This window comes from Tupaia chinensis, unplaced genomic scaffold, assembly GCF_000334495.1.
Source record: "Tupaia chinensis unplaced genomic scaffold, TupChi_1.0 Scaffold000672_1, whole genome shotgun sequence".
Taxonomy (NCBI): domain Eukaryota; kingdom Metazoa; phylum Chordata; class Mammalia; order Scandentia; family Tupaiidae; genus Tupaia; species Tupaia belangeri.
Genome location: NW_006160195.1, coordinates 1,773,610 through 1,792,719, shown reverse-complemented (window position 1 = coordinate 1,792,719; position 19,110 = coordinate 1,773,610). Strand labels below are relative to the sequence as shown.

At 41.6% G+C, this 19,110-nt stretch overlaps 1 protein-coding gene across 1 annotated transcript in view; it reads left to right on the top strand.

Moving 5' to 3' along the window:
• The window catches only part of KLHL3 (kelch like family member 3), a 99,792-nt gene that overhangs the window by 22,421 nt on the left and 58,261 nt on the right, over window positions 1-19,110 (top strand). The window contains 2 exon segments of the mRNA XM_014592249.2: window positions 1,110-1,272; window positions 14,809-14,918. Coding sequence (XP_014447735.1) covers window positions 1,110-1,272; window positions 14,809-14,918 — 273 coding nt within the window.

The following is a 19,110-nucleotide window of genomic DNA, read 5'->3' as shown; positions in this document are numbered from 1 at the left end:
TTTGGTCTGTATCCTGTATTTTTTGTCTAGAGGGCAGGTTTCAGCAGCTGTGGGAAAGTCCTTGGGAAATTAGACAGCAGTTGGCAGTCTGAGCTTTTAGCAGACCTGTTCAAGCCAGATTCCCCTGGCTCTTAGGGAAAACACATTCACCTACACCTGAACAAGAACTATTTCTGTCTTCCAAGATGCAGTGTAAATACCCATGTGTCCTGGGTCCTGTGACCTTTTTAGAAGAAAACAGCTCTCCTTTCTCTGAGAATGTCCCTGCAGATGCTCTTTAACTTTTGTCTGTTGGATGGGAGAATAAAGTGTGATTACACGAGTCTCAAGGGATTTGAGGGTGAATCTTTTGTTTCAGTGGAGTATAAGGTCCATAAGAGCAGGATCCTACTTTTTTTGTTTATCACTGAATCTCAGAGTCTAGACCAGTGCCTGGCACATAGATATTCAGTAATTAAATAGTGAATGGATTAGTGGACAATTCAGTAATTACCTTTTGGAATAGGGACAGTACACTCAGTGCGTAAGGCAGTGGTTCTCAAAGTTGGCTGTATGTTAGAAGCACCTGAGAAACTTTAAAAACATCTATATCCAACTCCCTATATCTATTAAGTTTGAATCTTTGGGGGTCAGACTCAGGGGTCAGTATTTTTGAAACTCTCCAGGTGATTCCAATGTTATAGTCAAGTACACACATCCAAGCTATATGGTGTGCATCTGTGTATGTAGGGTTTTGATACTCAAAGTGTGGTTTGTGGACTAGCAGCTGCAAGCACCACCTGGTTCTCATTAGAAATGCAAGCTCTTGGGCCGCACCTTAGACCTACTGAATCAGAATTGTATTTTCATAAACTCTCCAGGTATTAAAGACTGGGAAGCACTGCTGTAAGTTGTAGGGCACAGAGAATCTGCTGGTTCTTAGGGTCCATGAAGTCAACAGTAGTGAGAAATAAGGCTGGAAAGAAGGTGGGATATTTGGACTTACTGACCAGGAAGTGGTGAGCCATGAAAAGATCTTACACATGGAATGATATGATTGGACAAGTGTTTTAGGGGGATGAACCCCTGACATTCAGTCTAGTGCCTCAGAATATCATCTTCTCTTGCAGGTGCTGCTTCCAGCAGCCAGCTTGCTACAGCTCATGGACGTTCGGCAGAACTGCTGTGACTTCCTGCAGTCTCAGTTGCATCCCACCAATTGCTTGGGCATCCGTGCATTTGCAGATGTGCACACCTGTACTGACCTTCTGCAGCAGGCCAATGCCTATGCAGGTAATGGGGAGCCAGACCAGTGCCGCACCTCCTTCAAGCTTGTGGATTTAATCACCTGGTCTGTGTGGACTCCTTAAAGATTATGAGAAGTGGTCACAGCTGTGAAGCAGCTGCAATTTATTATAGTTAGGGAGACAGGGCACAAGTGGAAAGTTAATTAACAAAAGGAGAGTTTAGTTCCTTGCCAAGGGAAATATGATTAATTGCCAGATGGATGGTACAGATAAAAATTTTCATGATAAGTAGAGGAAGGAAATCTGAGAAGACTTGGGGATAGAAGGTCTTGAAATAAATCTTATATCTTGTTGTTTAGGAAAATTCTTATTTTGATAAAAATGTTATATGAACATAATTTTAGAAGTCAAATATGTTCTATTTTAAGTCTAATAATGATAAACAAGACTTCCCTGCTCTACTTTTCCATACTAAGTCTTGCGCTCTAGCTTCACTCAATACTAAAGGAATGAAAATGGAGTTCTGTTTCTGCTAAAAGCTGTTCATCTGCTATTCACCTCCATTTATTTAAATAAAATGCGTATAATACTTTTTTTAATGTATTAGTTTTAGATAGTATTTATTGACTTACCCAGAAGGGTAAGATTGAGCTTTCACAGACTTTCCCTCATACACATGTACTTTCTCCTCTTTCTTCTTTTTTAAAAAGCTCTATCATTTTTAAAAAAGAGTTATTTACTTATTTTTTTTTTTCACATGAGTTTTGCCAGAGAAAGACAGAGAGAGTGAGGGAGGGAGAGTGAGAAAGCAAACCGTCAGGTCTGGGACTCAAACTGTAGTCAGCCATGTGGGAATTCCAGGGCCTCAACCACCACACCACCTGCTGGCCCCTCTCATTTTTATTCTTCTAATATCATTTTCACAACTGAGATAAACCATGCATTACGATAACATTTTTTTAAATTTTTAATTGCCGAAGTGTGCGTGTGATTGTGTGAGAGTGCATGAGAGTAAGCGAGCATCCCATAGTGGGTCATGTTCATGCTGCATCTCTTTTCTCCATCTCTCCATCCTGTCAGGATTTGGGGCATGCATGCACATGCACCTGGTGTGATTTTCAAGCTGCTGAGAATGGGATTCAAATTTTGACCATCTGGGATCTGGTTTCCTTAAGTATTAGGCCAGCCACAATAACAATTTTTATCTTTTTAATCAGATAAAATTTTTCTTTTAAATAAGAAAGGCAGTTAATATTGCCTTTTTCTTTTGCATAGTGTATACTACCACAAATTCTTGCCAGCTACAACTCAGTAATACTTTTCAATAGATCAGATAACCTGTCAATTTTTATTTTTCTTGGAGACATTCTCCCTGCTAGAGTTTGCCATTTTGTTATATTAGAGGAGTTTTTGGAGGGAGTAGAGATGAACATTCATATTCAGTCTACTACATTTAGCTGAACAGAGATCATTGCTGTTTATTTCAGTTTGGGGAAAGACCATAAGTGATTTAGGAAACGGGTCTGGTCATTTAACAGATTCAATCTTGGCTACCTTTTTCCTTTGCAGTAAAGTTCCTCATTCTTCCCCCTGCCCAGATACTCTCACAGCTGCTGTTCTGTTTTGTGTTTCCCATCTATCCAGTGTCTGGAAATTAGCTGAGGACCTGCTGCCCACCTGCCAACTGTGCTGCATCCACCCCTCAGTCCACATAGCAACAAGCATTTGCTCTGCTCTTGGCATCCTTTTGTTCTCTAAATAAGCCCCAACCCTAAGAACCTGTGCAGACTCATTTATCCCAATCCCAAGAGGAAACTGGAGGAGAAAGGATTGTGGTATGGCTATTCTCCCAAAGGGGTGATTTCTCACTTTTCCTCTTTTATCTCTCTCTCTCTCTCTCTCTCTCAGTCACACTCTGGTGAGTGAATGCACCCTGTAACAAAAACTTAAAGAGAAAAAAGAAAGATTCTGGATGAGAAGGTCTTTGAAAAACTTATGGAAAATGCATATCATGAAAAAACTATGCATGGATTTCCAAGTTTTTTGTAATTTTTTTTTTTTTTTTTTTTTTTTTTGGGAGAGGTTTTTGCTATAGGGCACCTGTGCTCGCCAGAAAGACAGAGAGAGACAGAGAGACAGAAAGCGAGAAATCACCCCCCGGGGGGATGGCCATGCCATAATCCTCCATTCTCCTCTCAGGATCTGGAGCATGCATGCACACACACCCGGCATGAGTTTTAAGCCACTGGGTCCGGGACCCGAACCACAGTCGACTACATGGGAGTCCAGCGACATAGCCATTACACTAACTGCTGGTCTCTTTCTGAAGTTTGTTTTTGAAGACACGAATGGGACCAGTTGTTAAGATAGTCTTGATGATAATTTTTGTGAGGGACATTCCCTAGTAGCCCCATTCCTGAATCTCCTGCTATCTTTTTTGGCCTGAACCTCAATTCTCCTGTTTCTGTGCTGGCCCTCTTGTACATTTGTTTGCTTGTATAGTCTTCGTCCTCTTTCCACCTTTTCTTAGGGAGCTTTTTCTCTGGAGAGGGCTCCCTATCTCAGCCTTTGAAGAGGTCATTTTCTTGAGGGATGTGCTCAGGCTTTGCTTCTGTGAATACTAAGAGCTTGGCCAAGGCATACATTTGCTGGTGCAAATTATTGTTACAGGCATTTGCCAGTGTGGTGGTAAAGGGAATGTGCTTAGATGCCAGTTTTTTCTCTTCCTTATCTCCCCCCACCAGCCCTCTCCTTCTACATAGTGTGTGCATGCATGCGTGTATACAGAGCACATAGCCTATCTTCTTGTAGTTGGTTGAAACGATCAGCTGGGGTTTGGGGAGTGTACTGAATCCCTATCTTTATTAATGGCCTGTCTTTTCCTCAATTTCAAAATCTATGCTTGATGCTTTCACCACCTGATGATGAGACTCATCTGCGGGAGAGTGGAGAAGGTACATCTGGGAACACAACTATCTTTTTGGTGCTCTCAGGTCCTGATGCTGTCATAGTGACAGTTCTGCCAGCATTGTGTGTGTGTGTGTGCACACATATATGTATGAAGATATCCTAATGAATTATATTATAGCTAGTGTTTATTGAGCTTTCACTTTGGGTCACATCCTATGTTAAGCATTTTATGGGTATCATCTCACTTAATGCATGTAATAGCTGAGGAAACTAAGACAACGAAGAGTTGAAGTAATTTGTTATTTTAGCACACAGGCTAATTCAAACCCAGAGAGTGCTGACTCCAGAGAACCACTACATTTTACACCTACCAGGCCGAATTTGGACATAAGGTGGCTCTGTGAATCATAGCTGAGGCATGCAGGTGGCTACGGTTGGCATTTTCCACAGGAAATGTGTGCCTGGAAGCCTGTACCATGTAGTCACCAAATCCCAACAATTTAGCAGTGTAGACAGATCCAGCTGTCTCTGTTAGACACAAGCTGTGTATTTATCCTTGGGGTAGGGGAAGCATCATGTGGGTGCCTCCTTCTCTCCTCTATTGGGTGACTCCTTCATGGGCACATGGAGCCTGTTCCCTTACTACATGAGTGAGCCCTCCTCCTTTCCCTGGTTCGGTCAACCTGACCTTCAGGCTGAGAGCCTCCTCACTGTTGCGCAGGCTTTTTATGGAGCTGTGATGACTCCTGGATGCTTTCTTTGCATCTTTAGCCATGCACGGCAGAGAGGCTGTGTTTTTAAGGTGGTCTGATAATGCAAAAGTTGATAAGACCATGATAAAAAGGGATTAGAAGTGAACTAAAGGTAAGATTGTGTAATATTTTCTGAGAAAAGAAGTGGAAATTGACTATGCTTACTCCCTTGCACTCTCCCTCTGATTTGGGCCTGCTTTGTTTCTTTGGTCTTATATCCCTGACTTTAGGTGGAGACTGATGCTCTCTGCTATCACTGCCTCTTTTTTTCTTTTTTCTTTTAGAGACTTTTGCTAAAGGGCACGTGTACTCACTAGAGAGACATAAAGTGAGAAATTACCCCCCAGGGGGAATGGCTATGCCACAATCCCTTCTCCTCCATTCTCCTCTTGAGACTTGGTACATGCACGCACACCCAGTGTGAGTTTCATGCCTCCAGGTCGAGGACTCCAAACACAGTCTACCATGTGGGAGTTCAGTGCCCTAACCACTATGCCACCTGCTGGCCCATCACTGCCTCTTAGCCCTGCTACTTTGTCTCATGATAAGTGTGGAGGTGTAGATACCATCTAGGGTCATGCACAAAAGACTTTGTTGGCCTCTGTGGTCACCCTGGGCCCATGATCCACCTTAGGTGTTTTAAGCCAACAAACTGTGAAGAAATCTTCCAGAACTAGGGTAGGGATCAAACCAGCCAACACTTTGGGGCTGAATGGCCCTTGTTCCTCCTCTCTGTGATAGGAGTCATAATCCTAACCTGTTTCCAAGATGGTCTGGGGGCCATGGGCAACAGGAAGGTGTGTCCTGCAGAACACTTAAGGCCTTACCCTGTAGCCACCCTGCCAGCTTCAGCATCTGCAGTGAGAGAACCTCAAAGCTGGGTCCAGGCTGGAGAGACAGGATTCCTTGAATCACTGCTGCTACAGCTCACATGCACTTTCGGGGATCATTTCCAGGCAGGTATGTCCTTTGCTGCTTCCTCAACCATCCTAAGTCTCTGGCCAGCTGGCTCTGCCTTCACTGGTCAGGCTTTGCCTCTGAATGCTGTTCCTTGTCCTTTTCTAAGAAAAACTTTGCTATCTTTATTAGTGCTGTTATTCTTTCTGTTTTAATATAAAACGGATCCCTGATCATTACAGAAAAAAGCAACAAAAAGACAGGGAGAACCTGAAAAACACTCCATCTCTACCCAGAGAGAGAGCACCTTGATGTGCTACCCACAGGCAGCACCGATAGTATGTATTGCATATGTCTGTTACTAGTTTACACAAAATTCTTAGCAGTATATTCTGAACATCTTTCCACATCAGCAGATACATTTCCATACCACCACTTAAAAACTTTACAGAATTTATTTAAGAAAAACAACATATATTCATGACGAAAAAATGAAAACAGTACATAAAGATGTAACACGCAAAGTCATTTTTCTCCCAGGCCCTTTTTCTGGAGGGGCAGGATGCATATGTTGGTATCCCCACAGAATTTATATATTATGCTTATTGAATTGCACAGATGGAAGCGTTCTGTAGTCATTGTAGTTTTGTCTTACTTAATACAAAAATCTTGGAATTCTTTCCAGATCCTTGTCTATGGCTGTATCTTAACTCTTTTTATTTGCTGCATTATACCAGTGAGATATAATTTATTTAACTAGTCCTCTATTGATGGACTTTTGTGTTTTCGATTTTTTCATTTATATAAAATGCTTTATGAGAAGCATCTGTTATATGGTATTTTGGAGTACAATTGCTAGTATACTTATAGGGCACAATCTTAGTAACAGAATTGTTGGATCAAAGAGAATGTGCATTTAAAATTCTTTTGATACGCATTGCCAAATTGCTCTCCCTAAAACAATGTAACTTTATTTTTAAGGTCAGCTCTTGCCTTCTGCTAAGTCTCCAGCCCTCCTGGTGAGACCATGACTTTGTGGGGCTGGGGCTCAACTCTCTATCCAGCTGCCTGCTTGGTTTCCTGTTTGAAATGGCCCTATCTCTCCCTCCTGTGGCAGTTCCTCCTGCTTTCTTTGGATCTATTTTCTCTCTCAGGGTTATGTCCCCAGGTTTTTGCTGTGATATGTGTAATTGTGGGGTGGGGGAGGTGGATACCACATTTAGAAGCTGACTGCTCAGACCCCTGCCTCCCTGCTAGTCTGCTAGGTAGTTAGTAGCTGGAAAGGGACTCTAGAGTTTTACACAACCTGTTTCCTATACCTCATTATTGTTGTTTTTAGGAACTGCTTAATCTTTAACCTTATAGACTAGGCCTCAGGTTTATGGGGACTTTGTTGTTTGGTAATTGGACAGCCATGCACTGGGCCATCAACTGAGCTACTTGAGAGAGATGTAAATGGACCCCATTAATGAAATAGCAATTAAAATTCTTTGGACGTGTTGTTTATATCAGTTTGCCAAAGCTGAGCTGAAACCCTCCAGCCACAGATGGAAAAGCCATTGAATTTCACAAGCTCGTGGAGAGAAATGGCCTTTTTTAGATTGATTGAGTCATTTGAGATCATGGAATGAAGTAATTAAACTAAGGGCAGCAGAAAAATTTGTCAAAGCATTTAAAAATCATTAACCTCTGACTCAGTGAGGGTCTTAGAAAATTATTGCCCCCAATAGTTTTTGCACCATGTAATAATGATAATGATGATGATGTTTTTTTTTTTTTTTCTTTTTACTATTTTTTAATACTTGATAGAGGCCAGGCATAGTGCTATGTACTTCATAGACATTACCTTACTTTAGTCACCTGAATCTAAGAGGTGGCCATCATTTTCTCAATTTATACATGAAGAAATGGAACCCCAAGAGGTTTAGTAACTTGCCCAAAATCATATAGCTGATACATGGCAGTGCCAACATTCACAATAAGGCCCTCTGGCTCCAGAGGCCTGTGTCTTGAACATCACTACTTTTTCCCCACCTACCAGCCCAGTACAGCTTATCTGCCCATGGTGTTGGTCTTACTCCTGCTTCTCCTTCATTTTCTGCTTCTAATCTGATGGTGATACAGAAGCAGCAGTATAGACACTGATTTTGTTCCTAGCACTTCTCTGTGTTGGAATTTAGGAAACTTCTTTTGTTCTTTCCGTTTTCTAGGTAATAGGGAACTTCAGCATTGAATCCATAGCACTGGTAACTAAATAGCTTTGATCTATCCCCTGGCTCTGTGTGTACATGCATGTGCATGTATATGTACATGTAAAGGAGGGGATACATGTATTTCTGGAAGTAAGTCATGGAAAGAGAGCTCATTATTCACCATCTCCAGCGAGGGTGGAGGTAATATTTAGAGTCTGGGGACTGGTGATCATGATTTTTGTGGGAAGAGGTCAAGGTAGGTCTCCCTTACTTCCCTGTGGAAGTTGAGACTTTACCTTTTGAGACAGATAAACTGTGGGCCCTGAAAGCCAAAGTATTGATTCAATATTTGCCGCTGCAAAGGGTAATAAGAGGCAGGAGAGAGAGTGACTTAAGGCGGTTTTGATTCTGTTTGTGTGTCCGCCTGTGTCAAACAGTCTGTCTTCTGGTGGGACCAGTGGTTCAGTTCAGAGGTACTTATGTCCTTTCTCTGGGGTTGCTGGCCCTGGGAATTGAGGGGTTCATTTAATCTCTCCTGGTCAAAAAAATCACAGATGGGTTATCAGTTCCATTTGTTCAAAATGAACCAGATCAAAAACTTAGTTTTATTTTACTCCATAAAGAGGGAAGACCAGACATGTGGCTAGCTTTGGAGGTTTCCCTAGCCCTAGGCATCCTGAAGAACAGGCAGGAAAGTGCAGTAGTAATTTTGGAGCTTAGTATATGTAGATATTGGACTGGACCCTGAGGATTCAGCGTCAGACAAGGCAGAGTTGCTCCTTGCCCACATGGGGCTCCCAGCCCCAGTATGACAGAAAGAGCGAGCTATGAAATGAAGCAGGTGATTAAGGCGATGATGATGACTATTTGCTATTTTGGAGTCTTTTGGAACATTGAAGAATATCACTTCATTGAGACTAATAGGAGAATTAGGGGAAGATTAACTCAGGCCTATGCCATGGAGCCAGCCCTCCTCCTCCTCCTTCTTCTTCTCCTTCTCCTCCTCCTTCTTCTTTTCCTTTTCTTTCTTTCTTTTTTTTTTTAAGAAAAGTCTTTAGTTTTATATCTTCGCTTCTCTCTGTGTGTCTCTACCTCTCTCTCTCTCTCTTTCTCTCTCTCTCTCTCTCTGTCTCTCTGTTTCCAGCACTTTTGAGAGGGGTTCTATAGGTTAGGTTTGAGATTTGAACCCAGGACTACATCCAAAGTGCTTAGAACACTACTACTTTGAGATTACTTCCCCCCCCCCTCCTTATTCATGATGGGATGTGTGCATGCACACGAGAGAGAGAGAGAGAGGGAATATTTGTTTTTCTCTCTTTGTACCCACCTCCACAGGGTCTGGTCATGCCGTGATTGCTGTCTTCTAGTCCTATAGCCCGTTGGACCTCGGATCCCTTTGCACATGCCTGGAGCGTTTCAGGCTCACAAGGCAGGGGATTCAAACTGCCATTTGAATGTGAGATCCAGGAGCAGTGTATTACCACTGTGCCAAGAAGCCAGCCTTGCTTTATGCTTTTTAAAAAATTCTTTAGGTTCATATCCTCTCTTCTAGGTTCATATCCTCTCTTCTCTCTCTCTGCCTTTATCTCTCTCTGTTTCTCTTTCTCTCTGTTTCCATAACTCCTGAGAGGGATTTATTCAGGTTTTCTGATATCTCTATTGACTCTTAATGGCTTGCTCAGAACTGGTTTTTATTATCTTCAGAACTGGTTTTTATTGTCATCAGAATATTTGTTACTATAATCAGGCAGCCTTGGTTTCAAAACCTGTCTCTCCCACTTCCTTGCTCTTGGGAGAACCTAAGCACATGGCTTAGACTTTCATTTTCTGTAAGATGGAGATATTGATATATTTACTTCAGCAGGGCTTTGTGTGGGGTGTGGGGGGATTAGTAACATAATATATGTAAAATACCTGACATAGTGTTAGCTCCTATTAGGAAATGCCTCATTCTTTTCCATGTCTGCTTCATCGAAAAGACTATGCCCCTAAAGAAAGTCCTTTTCTAGGAGTGTGCCACCCAAATTTTTCCTCCTTTCATCACTGAGTTGCTTGGTGGGGAAAAGTGATATGTAGTGCCTCTACCTCTTCTCTGTAATTTCTCATTCAAATGGATAGGAACATACCATTGTGCCTCATCGATCAGAACTTGGGACTTAAACAATGTTTCATATTTACAGTATAAGCCTAGCTAATTAAGGACTCTTAACCAGAATCTTTAATTAGTTGACTTTCTTTGTTTCATTTCCTCTTTAAGGAAAAAGAAACAAAAACACAAGAAAAATTGGAGTTCATTATTAGAGATTCCCATTGAGGGGCTAGCTCATGGTTAAAGGAAGGGCATGCAGCCCTTCCTGAAGATCTAAGCTTGTCTGCTCTTCTGTTACACTTCTGGAAGTCTGACATAGGTCCCCATATTTAGTAGGTGCTCAGTAAACTTTTGTTAGATGAATGAAGACATAGCCTAGGCTCTAGCTAAACTGTAGCCTTGCCGTTCTCTATATATGCTCTGAATTTTCTTGCTTCCTCATTTTGTTTATTATATGAAGTGCCTTTCCCAGTCATGACCCTGTGAACCTTGGTTTGGAGTTATGGGTGCCTTGTCTAATCCCTTTTACAAGCCAGTAGGTTCCTCGTAGTCATCGTAGTGTTGAAGAAACACTACATCGGGTGCATCACACTTTGTTGAGTTAGTCAAAGCATCCTATTGTTTCTAGAGTATTGCTAATAGAATGGGAACTCTGATCCAAAGACTCTGGGAACTCAAGCCTGTCTCCTCATACTAAAGGGAAGAAGGGAAGAAGATTCCCTTAAAAAATATTTTGTTATTGTTGTTGTTGTTATGAGAGAGAAGGAGAGACAGGCACCTTCCCCCCCACTCCTCCCCCAAACAGGGTTTCCACACCATGATCCCGTCCCAGTCCCACCAGACTCAGACAGGGGCATGCGGTGTGCCTGGCATACTCAGGGAGGTCCTAGGAAGTGAACTTGGGACCTCTCCTATGTGAGTCCAGTTGCATTACTCCTGTGCCATCACACGCCCCCCCCCTTTTAATCCCTTTCTTTATGCCTACCTGCTCATGCCCTGCACATCTCCTGGATGCCAGTCTTGGGTGAGAAGCTGCTGCCTGTTAATTCCCTTGCTGCCCCCTTCCCATCAGACACTGCTTCCTAGGAAGGTTTCTAAATAGGACTTCAGTAGAAGATTCCAGATGGACAAAGAAACAGCCTACTTTGGAAAGAAGGGACCTAGATTTGAATCCTGCAGTACCTCAGAGGGTGAGAGATGGAGAGTCAGGGGTGCTAACTACTTTCTGTTTTGATTTGCCTCAGAGGATTTCTGGATTGATCTTCAAGTCACTTAGAAAATGCATTACTGTGGGACCAGCAGTTAGCGTAATGGCTATGTCACTGGACTCCCATGTAGTGGACCGCGGTTCGTGTCCCGGACCCGGTGGCTTAAAACTCATGCTGGGCGCGTGTGCGTGCGTGCCGAAGATCCCGAGAGGAAAATGGAGGAGGAGGGATTGTGGTGTGGCCATCCCCCCTGGGGGGTGATTTCTTGCTTTCTGTCTCTCTTCCTCTCTCTGTCTTTCTGGTGAGCGCACACGCCCTATAGCAAAAACCTCTTTAAAAAAAATAAGAAAATGCATTACTGTACTTCTGTTATCTTTCTTTTCAAAAATCTAAGCTTGTCTACTTTGGGCTTTATGAGCTGTAAGGAAGTTATTTTTCACAGCACAGAATTTCACTTTTTTTTCTCATTTTATTCCCTTCACTCTCCCCCCGCCCCATATGCCAGTTTTTGATCAACCAGAGATAAATGTGGGAAGGCCAGATGTGGCTCTGGGCCACAGAAATGTAAGTGGTGGTTTGCCTGACTTTCCTAAGAATGTTATAGTCCTATTAGGCTCAGCCATGATAGACGACTGAGCCTTGATGTCTTGTGCTTTGTCTTGTGCGGTGGCTGCTTTTTCTATCTGTTGTATCTTGGCTGTTGCCAACTGATAGGGGGCTGTGGTCCAAAGACTTCTTGGACTAGTTAGGGCATGGAAGGAGACTCTACTTTCCCAGTCTACATGCCAAGACTGAATTTTCATCATCCAAAGGTTACTCTTTTGCTTTTATTTTTAGATCTTCAGGAATAAACTTTAAACAATAATACTATGTAGTTTTAGATATTTCCATAGCTTTTCTGGTCAAGATTATCTGAATGTCTGACCCCTTAAAACTAAGCTTTAACTGAAGACATTTTTTTCTGTTGACATTAACAGAAATAAAGACCATCCTTTTTTATTTTATTTTTTAAATTTGCTATAGGATATGTGTATTCATCAGAGAGAGAGAGAGACAGAGACAGAAAGACAGACAGACAGGGAAAATGAGAAAGCATCCACCCCAGGGGGATTTTTAGCACCCACACACATGTACCTGGTATGTTTTTCAAGCTGTTGAGTCTGAGACTAGAGCTGTGTGGTGACACCACAGTCCTCTTCTCTGTTTATCCTTCCTTTTGTGATTTTACACACACACGTGCTCAGAGTGTTTTACAGGCTGCTGTGTCTGAGACTCTTAACTGTGCAGTCTATCATGTGGGACCAGCCACATTGAAGATCATACCACAGGCTAGCCTATAACTCTCTTGAGAGTAAAATATTAACATTTAGAGACTCTGAATGAAGGTGGGAATTCATATGGCAATTCTTTGGGTCTGAAATTATGTCAATTTAAAAAGTTAAAAAATGAATTTTTGAATTATTTTATTTAACTTTATTTATTTATTTGTTTATTTTAATTTTGACCAGAGAGGGACAGAGTGAGAGAGAGTGAGAGTGAGAGTGAGAGTGAGAGAGAGAGAGAGAGAGAGAGAAAGCAAGCTGCCAGATCTAGGACTTAATCCATGATCAGCATGTGGGAGTCCAGGGCCCTGAACCACCATGCCACCTGCTGGCTCCAAAAAGTTAAAAAATGATTTTTTGCAAAAAATGATTTAAATCTTAAGATTTTTATTTTATCTTAAAAATTTATCAGAGGGAGGACCAGCAGTTGGTGTAATGGCTATGTTGCTGGACTCCCATGTAGTTGACCATGGTTCGAGTCCCAGACCTGGTGGCTTAAAGTCATGCTGAGCGCATGTGCGTGTGTGCCCAAGATCCTGAGAGAAAAATGGTGGAGAAGGGATTGCTGTGTGGCCATCCCCCCAGGGGGTGATTTCTTGCTTTCTGTCTGTCTGTCTCTCTCTCTTTCTGGCGAGTGCACGCACCCTACAGCATAACTTCTCAAAAAAAAATTAACAAGGGTACTTAGGCTCACTGGAGGCAGACAAAGAGGTAGAGAGAGAGAGGGACAGGGAGAAACCCTCTAATAGGGTGTCATCATTCTACAAATCCTTCTTCATTCTTCCATCCCATTGGGAATTTTGGCACATGCATCTGGTGTCTTTTTCAAGCTGCTGGGTCTGAGACTAGAGCCGTGGGGTCATCCCTGAATGGAATCCAGCTTCCTTAACCACTAGACTATGAGGCCAGCTTTTAGTTGATTGTTGAGAAGTTGAATATGAAAGAGGAGGTTAATTGCTCTGATTTTTCTTTTCTTTCTGTAGCTGCAGCACACTTGATATTTTAATAGCTTTCCAAGGGTGGAGAGAGTCTGAATCTATTTATGAGGCCAGTCAGATCAAGTAGGGGTAGCACTTAGTGGGAACCAGGAAGTATAGCTCTTTAGTGTTACCCAAGGGCCTACCAGGCTATAGTGGAGCCATCCAAAAAGGAAGGGGGGTAGGCTTGGAGGGCAAGGAACGTGGGTCCTCCTTGAAGTGATGGTACATGGTTATGAAAGGACTGAGAAAGGAGTAAGGTCTACAGCAAAAGATGGAAGGATCCTGTGATTACCAGAGCCTCTTGAACCAGGAATCATCAACTCTTGGGCAGATTGACCTTGGAAGAGCTTGCAAAGCACTTTCACAGATCCTTTCTCATTAGAGCAAGACAGTTGGTGTTATCTTCATTTTACAGATTGAGGATCGTGAAGCATAGGAAGATAGAGCCATTGACTCAATGATATAACTCATAAGTGGCAGGACTAGGATTTGAACCGAGGTTACTTTTATTCTGAAGTGGATGACATTTCAGTGAATATAATGCTCTATAATAGCAGGATGGTATCCTGGGTAAAAGTCAGGGTAGGAATTGTCCCTGGCATTTTCCTTGTGTGGACCTCTGTTTTGTTCTACCCATCCTCAGATTCTCCTTATAGCTCTTCAGGTCTGTCTGCTCTGAACTGTTCCTAGTGGTGGTAGGTCCAACCTATTGCTACCATACCTACATAGATGCTTAGTTGAGTTTCTTCATGAACCAGAGACTATAGTAGGCTTGACTTTCAGTAAGAAAGGACGATTCTGTCTTCCAACCTTCTAATATTGACTTTTTTCAAAAACACCAGAAACTTCTAGCCATATAGTAGTTCTTACCCACTTTTGTTTGGGGACAGAGTCTGCAACTCTCCCAACTTGTGCCTTGAAGGAAAATGAACTCAGTTAAGTAAGGAAGTCCCAATGAGACCTTTCTGCAATGCCATTATTAATCTCACGGGGCATGAAAAAACATAACCTCAGATCTCTCTGCCCCATTTTTGATGGAAGATCACATGGGATGATAACTTCACTGCTGAATTAAAAGGTGGTTTCCCTCTAGGAACTTCTTTGTCTCTATCATCACTGCCCCAACCCTAAAACTTCGCTCTGAATTCTACAGATTGTCATGGCACTGGCTCATGGAAGAGCAGGAGTGTGTTATAATTTTGTTTTCCTAACTTCTGCTTTTTTTGGAACAGAGCAGCACTTTCCAGAGGTGATGCTGGGGGAAGAATTTCTTAGCCTAAGTCTGGACCAGGTGTGCAGCCTGATATCCAGTGACAAGCTGACTGTTTCTTCAGAAGAGAAGGTATGGCATGGCCCTTTGTTGAAACAGGAGCTCACTTATGAAGTGGTTATGGGAAGGACTTGTGGTTTGGTGAGATCTTCTCTCTTTTTCAGAGGGAAAACCTTATTTATTTACTTTTATTTTTTTTACCCCTTTAAATAAAACAAAGCAAAACCCATTGACTCACTACATTCTGGACCCTTTGAAGAATAAGTGACAGTGATGATGATGATGATGATGATGATGATGACAAAGCTGTATGTATTTACCGAATATTTACATTATGCCAAACAATTGGCTATTTGCTTTATGTTCTTCAGTTCATTCAGCCTTCACCATAGCAGGCACTGCTGTTATCCCATATTACAGAAGAGGAAATGAGTTTTGACTCCTCTTCTACCAGAAAGAATTTCTTTACTCAAGGAGTTGTATTTTACTCTAGTAAAAATAAAACAAGCTTTGATCTTGGGCAGCAGAGTCCAAGTCTTACCTCATACGTACACATTAGCTATGTGACCTTGCCTCTCTGTTTCCTCATGTATATAGTGAGGGTAGTAGTATTAGAACATATTTTGTGGAATGGTTATGGAGATTAAACGAGATAATGATGTGGTATCTGATAGTAAAAAGTGTTCAATTGGTGTTACCCGAGTTTATCACTGATCCTGCATCTGTAATTAATTCTTTCCTTCTCTGTGTTCCAGGATAACATTGTCCATCTTCTCCTTTTTTATTGTCATTAGTTTTGATCTGGTCTTACTGCTCACATTCAACTATGAGTTCCCTGATGGTAGGAACTATATATTACTCATTTTTGTATCCTCAGAAATGGTCAATAAATGTTTCTTGAATTTCCTTAGTCCACTTTTAGCATCCAAGCTTGAGGTTCTTTCTTGATGGAATATTTAAGGAAAAACCCTGAAAGGATTTTACACTGGAGATAAAACTATCCAGTGGCATGTATCTAGAAAATGGGGTAAACTTCATAAACCTCAGCCTATCATCCGAGAAAAACTTGAGAAGAAAAGCAGTTGTTTATTAAAATCGTGGGCTGCTCTAAGACTTCTGATGGATCTCTAGAAGATGAAGGGCACAATGAACTGAACTCTCCCATAGTCTCAGGAGAACTTCTACTACCATTAAGTCTAATGTGAAGCAGGACCTCCAGAGAAAAGAATACCATTGGCCAAGCCATAACCTCAGAAACTGAGAGGATACCTTTGCTTCTTGCTAAATATATTTGTTGTTTTCTCTGGACTTGCTTCCTATTTGGTACAATTGGAAGGACTGACCCAGTCAGTTGATTGGTGATTGGTTGTTCGAATGTTGAGGCAATTGGTCAGTGTGGGACCTACTTGAGCCTATTTTCAGGTCTGTCTGCTCTGAACTGTTCTTAGTGGTGGTAGGTCCAACCTATTGCTACCATAAGTGTAGGTTGAGAAAATGAAGCAGTTATATAAACAGCAGGATTCGGATTAGTTTGGAGGTGCTTGGGTTGGGAGGGTTACTCTGCTACCTTAAAATTATGCTGGTCCTTCATGCTCTGAGATCATAGTAGGTTTTCTTCAAGCAAGAGTTTTATCTGTGTTTGCTGTCTCAGGGTGGGAGTGGGGATTGCCTGGGTTGTTAGTAGGGAGAGGCATTATAGTACCCTAGATCACAACTGGGCTTTGGACTTAAGCAGACCTGGTTCCAGTCTTTGTTTACTGCCTTTATGACCTTGAGAAGTCGCTGGTCTTGTTGAAACTTAATTTTATTAAATATAAAAGGGAATTTTTAAAAAGAATTATTTAACTTTATTTATTTTAATTTGACAAGAGAGGGACAAAGAGAGAGTGAGGGAAAGTGAAAAAGCAAGCCATCAGGTCCAGGACTCACACTGCTGTCATCCATGTGTGAGTCTAGCGCCCCTAACTACCATGCCACCTGCTGGCCCCAATATAGAAGGGAATTCTTGGGCTGGCCTTATAGCATAGAGTTTAAGAACTATGCTTAGAGAGCCAGATCCCACATGGCTGACTGCATTTTGAAACCTGGCCACTTAAAAAACACACTGAATGCATGTGTCTGCATGCCTCAAATTTCAGTGTGATGAAAAATGGAGGAAAAAGGAGTGTTGTGATCTTGCCTCATTGGAGGGTTGTGGATACTCTCTCTCCCTCTTTTTGGCAAATGTACATACTCTCTGGCAGCTAAAAAAAATAATAAAAAGGAAAAGATGGAAAAATGGGAATTCTAAGAGTACCTCCTTTGTAGAGTTGTCATGAAGATTACAAATAATAGATATAGGGACCAACAGTTGGTGTAATGGCTATGTTGCTGGACACTCAAGTAGTCAACCATGGTTCTAGTCCCACACCCGGTGGCTTAAACTGTATGCCCAAGATACTGAGAGGAGAATGGAGGAGAAGGGATTGCAGTATGGCCATCCCCTCTGTGGGGTGATTTCTCACTTTCTGTCTCTCTCTCTGTCTGTCTGGTGAGCATATGCCTCCCTATAGCAAAACAAACAAACAAACAAAAAACCCTCAAAAAATATGTAAAATATAGTGTTGGGTGCTCTATAAATGGCAGTTATTTTAATTTCTATAATCCTCTAATCTAAGGCACTATTGGTAATGATAAGGGTATTATTTTGCCTTTGATAATGGTAAAATGTGACCTAGAGTTAATTGCATCTGTCCAGAAACAAAGAAACATGACATGGTATACACTTAAAATGTCTAAGATGGCTTTCATTAATTCATATGCCTACATATGAATTACGCTTTTTGCATAACCAGAGTTTGAAGTATAGATATTTTTCATATTAATGAAGTTCTGCATCATATTTAGTTCTTAGAAATTATCTGTAACTTCAGAATTTAGTGATGCTTTTTATAAAAACACACTGCTCATGGTCTTTGGTTCCTATAGTATCTTTAAGGTTGGTGGTATAATTTTGAGGCCTTTGAAAGAACAGTGGGCATGATCTGCATATTCTCTTTGACTAAACTTACAGTTTTATTTTGTCTTGATTGATTATGTATTGCTAGAAGTTAAATAGCTGGGAGCTTCAGGCAGTTAGACCTTTGTCATTTGATTGCTAGTCGTTTAAGCTTTGAATATTCTTTATCTGTTCCAGGAGATTTGGTAATTTCTTTTTCTTTCTTTCTTTCTTTTTTTTTTTTTTTTTGTTAAGTTGCCAGAGTGCATGCACTTATCAGAGAGGGTGAGGAAAAGGGAAAAGCTCCCCCCTTCCCCCTGTGGGTCATGCTGCAGTCCTTTGTCCTCTATTTCTCTATCCTATTGGGATTTAGGGCATGCTTGCACACATGTCCAGTGTGTTTCTCAAGTTGCTGGGGCCAGGAATAAAACTATACAGTCAGCCATGTGGAATCCAGTTCCTTAACTATATGGCTATGAGGTTGGTCCATAATTTCTATTCCTTTCTATCCCGTTTAATTAAATTGTGTGCAACATGCAATCTCTTGCACACACAATAGCTTTTTCATTCAATACTGGTTTATAGTGAAATTTTAAATATTCAAAGTCATATTAGGGATTGTAGGTTAAAATTCAGCTGCATGTAATATGAACATTTGCAGAAAACTCAATTGAGTTGATAATCGAATAACTTATGTTCAGCTAGTCTATACTTGTATTAGCTGTATTATGACTTATTCTGCCTGCAACCCATAGGTTTTTTCCAACATATATAATAAAATATGGTCAGATGATAGGTATTAAATTGTAAAAAACAAAAAGCACTGAGTATCTTGAAGTAGAGGAAATGCAGTATTTTATTATTCATGATGAATCTAAGTAGTAGTGAATGACTGAAAAGTGCTATGTGTCCCTATAGTAATGTCTGAACCATGGAAGAGCCTGGAGGTCAAGTAGGGAGCAGGAATTTCAGATTAACAGTAGTTAAGGCAGGTTAAGGCTGAGTTAAGGCAGATTGCTTCTTAAAAAGTTTGAAGTTGGGACCAGCAGTTAGCGTAATGGCTACATCATTGGACTCCCACGTAGTCGATCACAGTTCACATCCTGGAACCGGTGGCTTAAAACTCATGCTGGGCACATGTACGTGCATGCCCAAGATCCCGAGAAGGAGAATGGAGGAGAAGGGATTGGGGTGGGGCCATCACCCCTGGGGAGTGATTTCTTGCTTTCTGTCTGTCTGTCTGTCTGGCGAGCGCACGCGCCCTATAGCAAAAACCTCTCCCCCCCC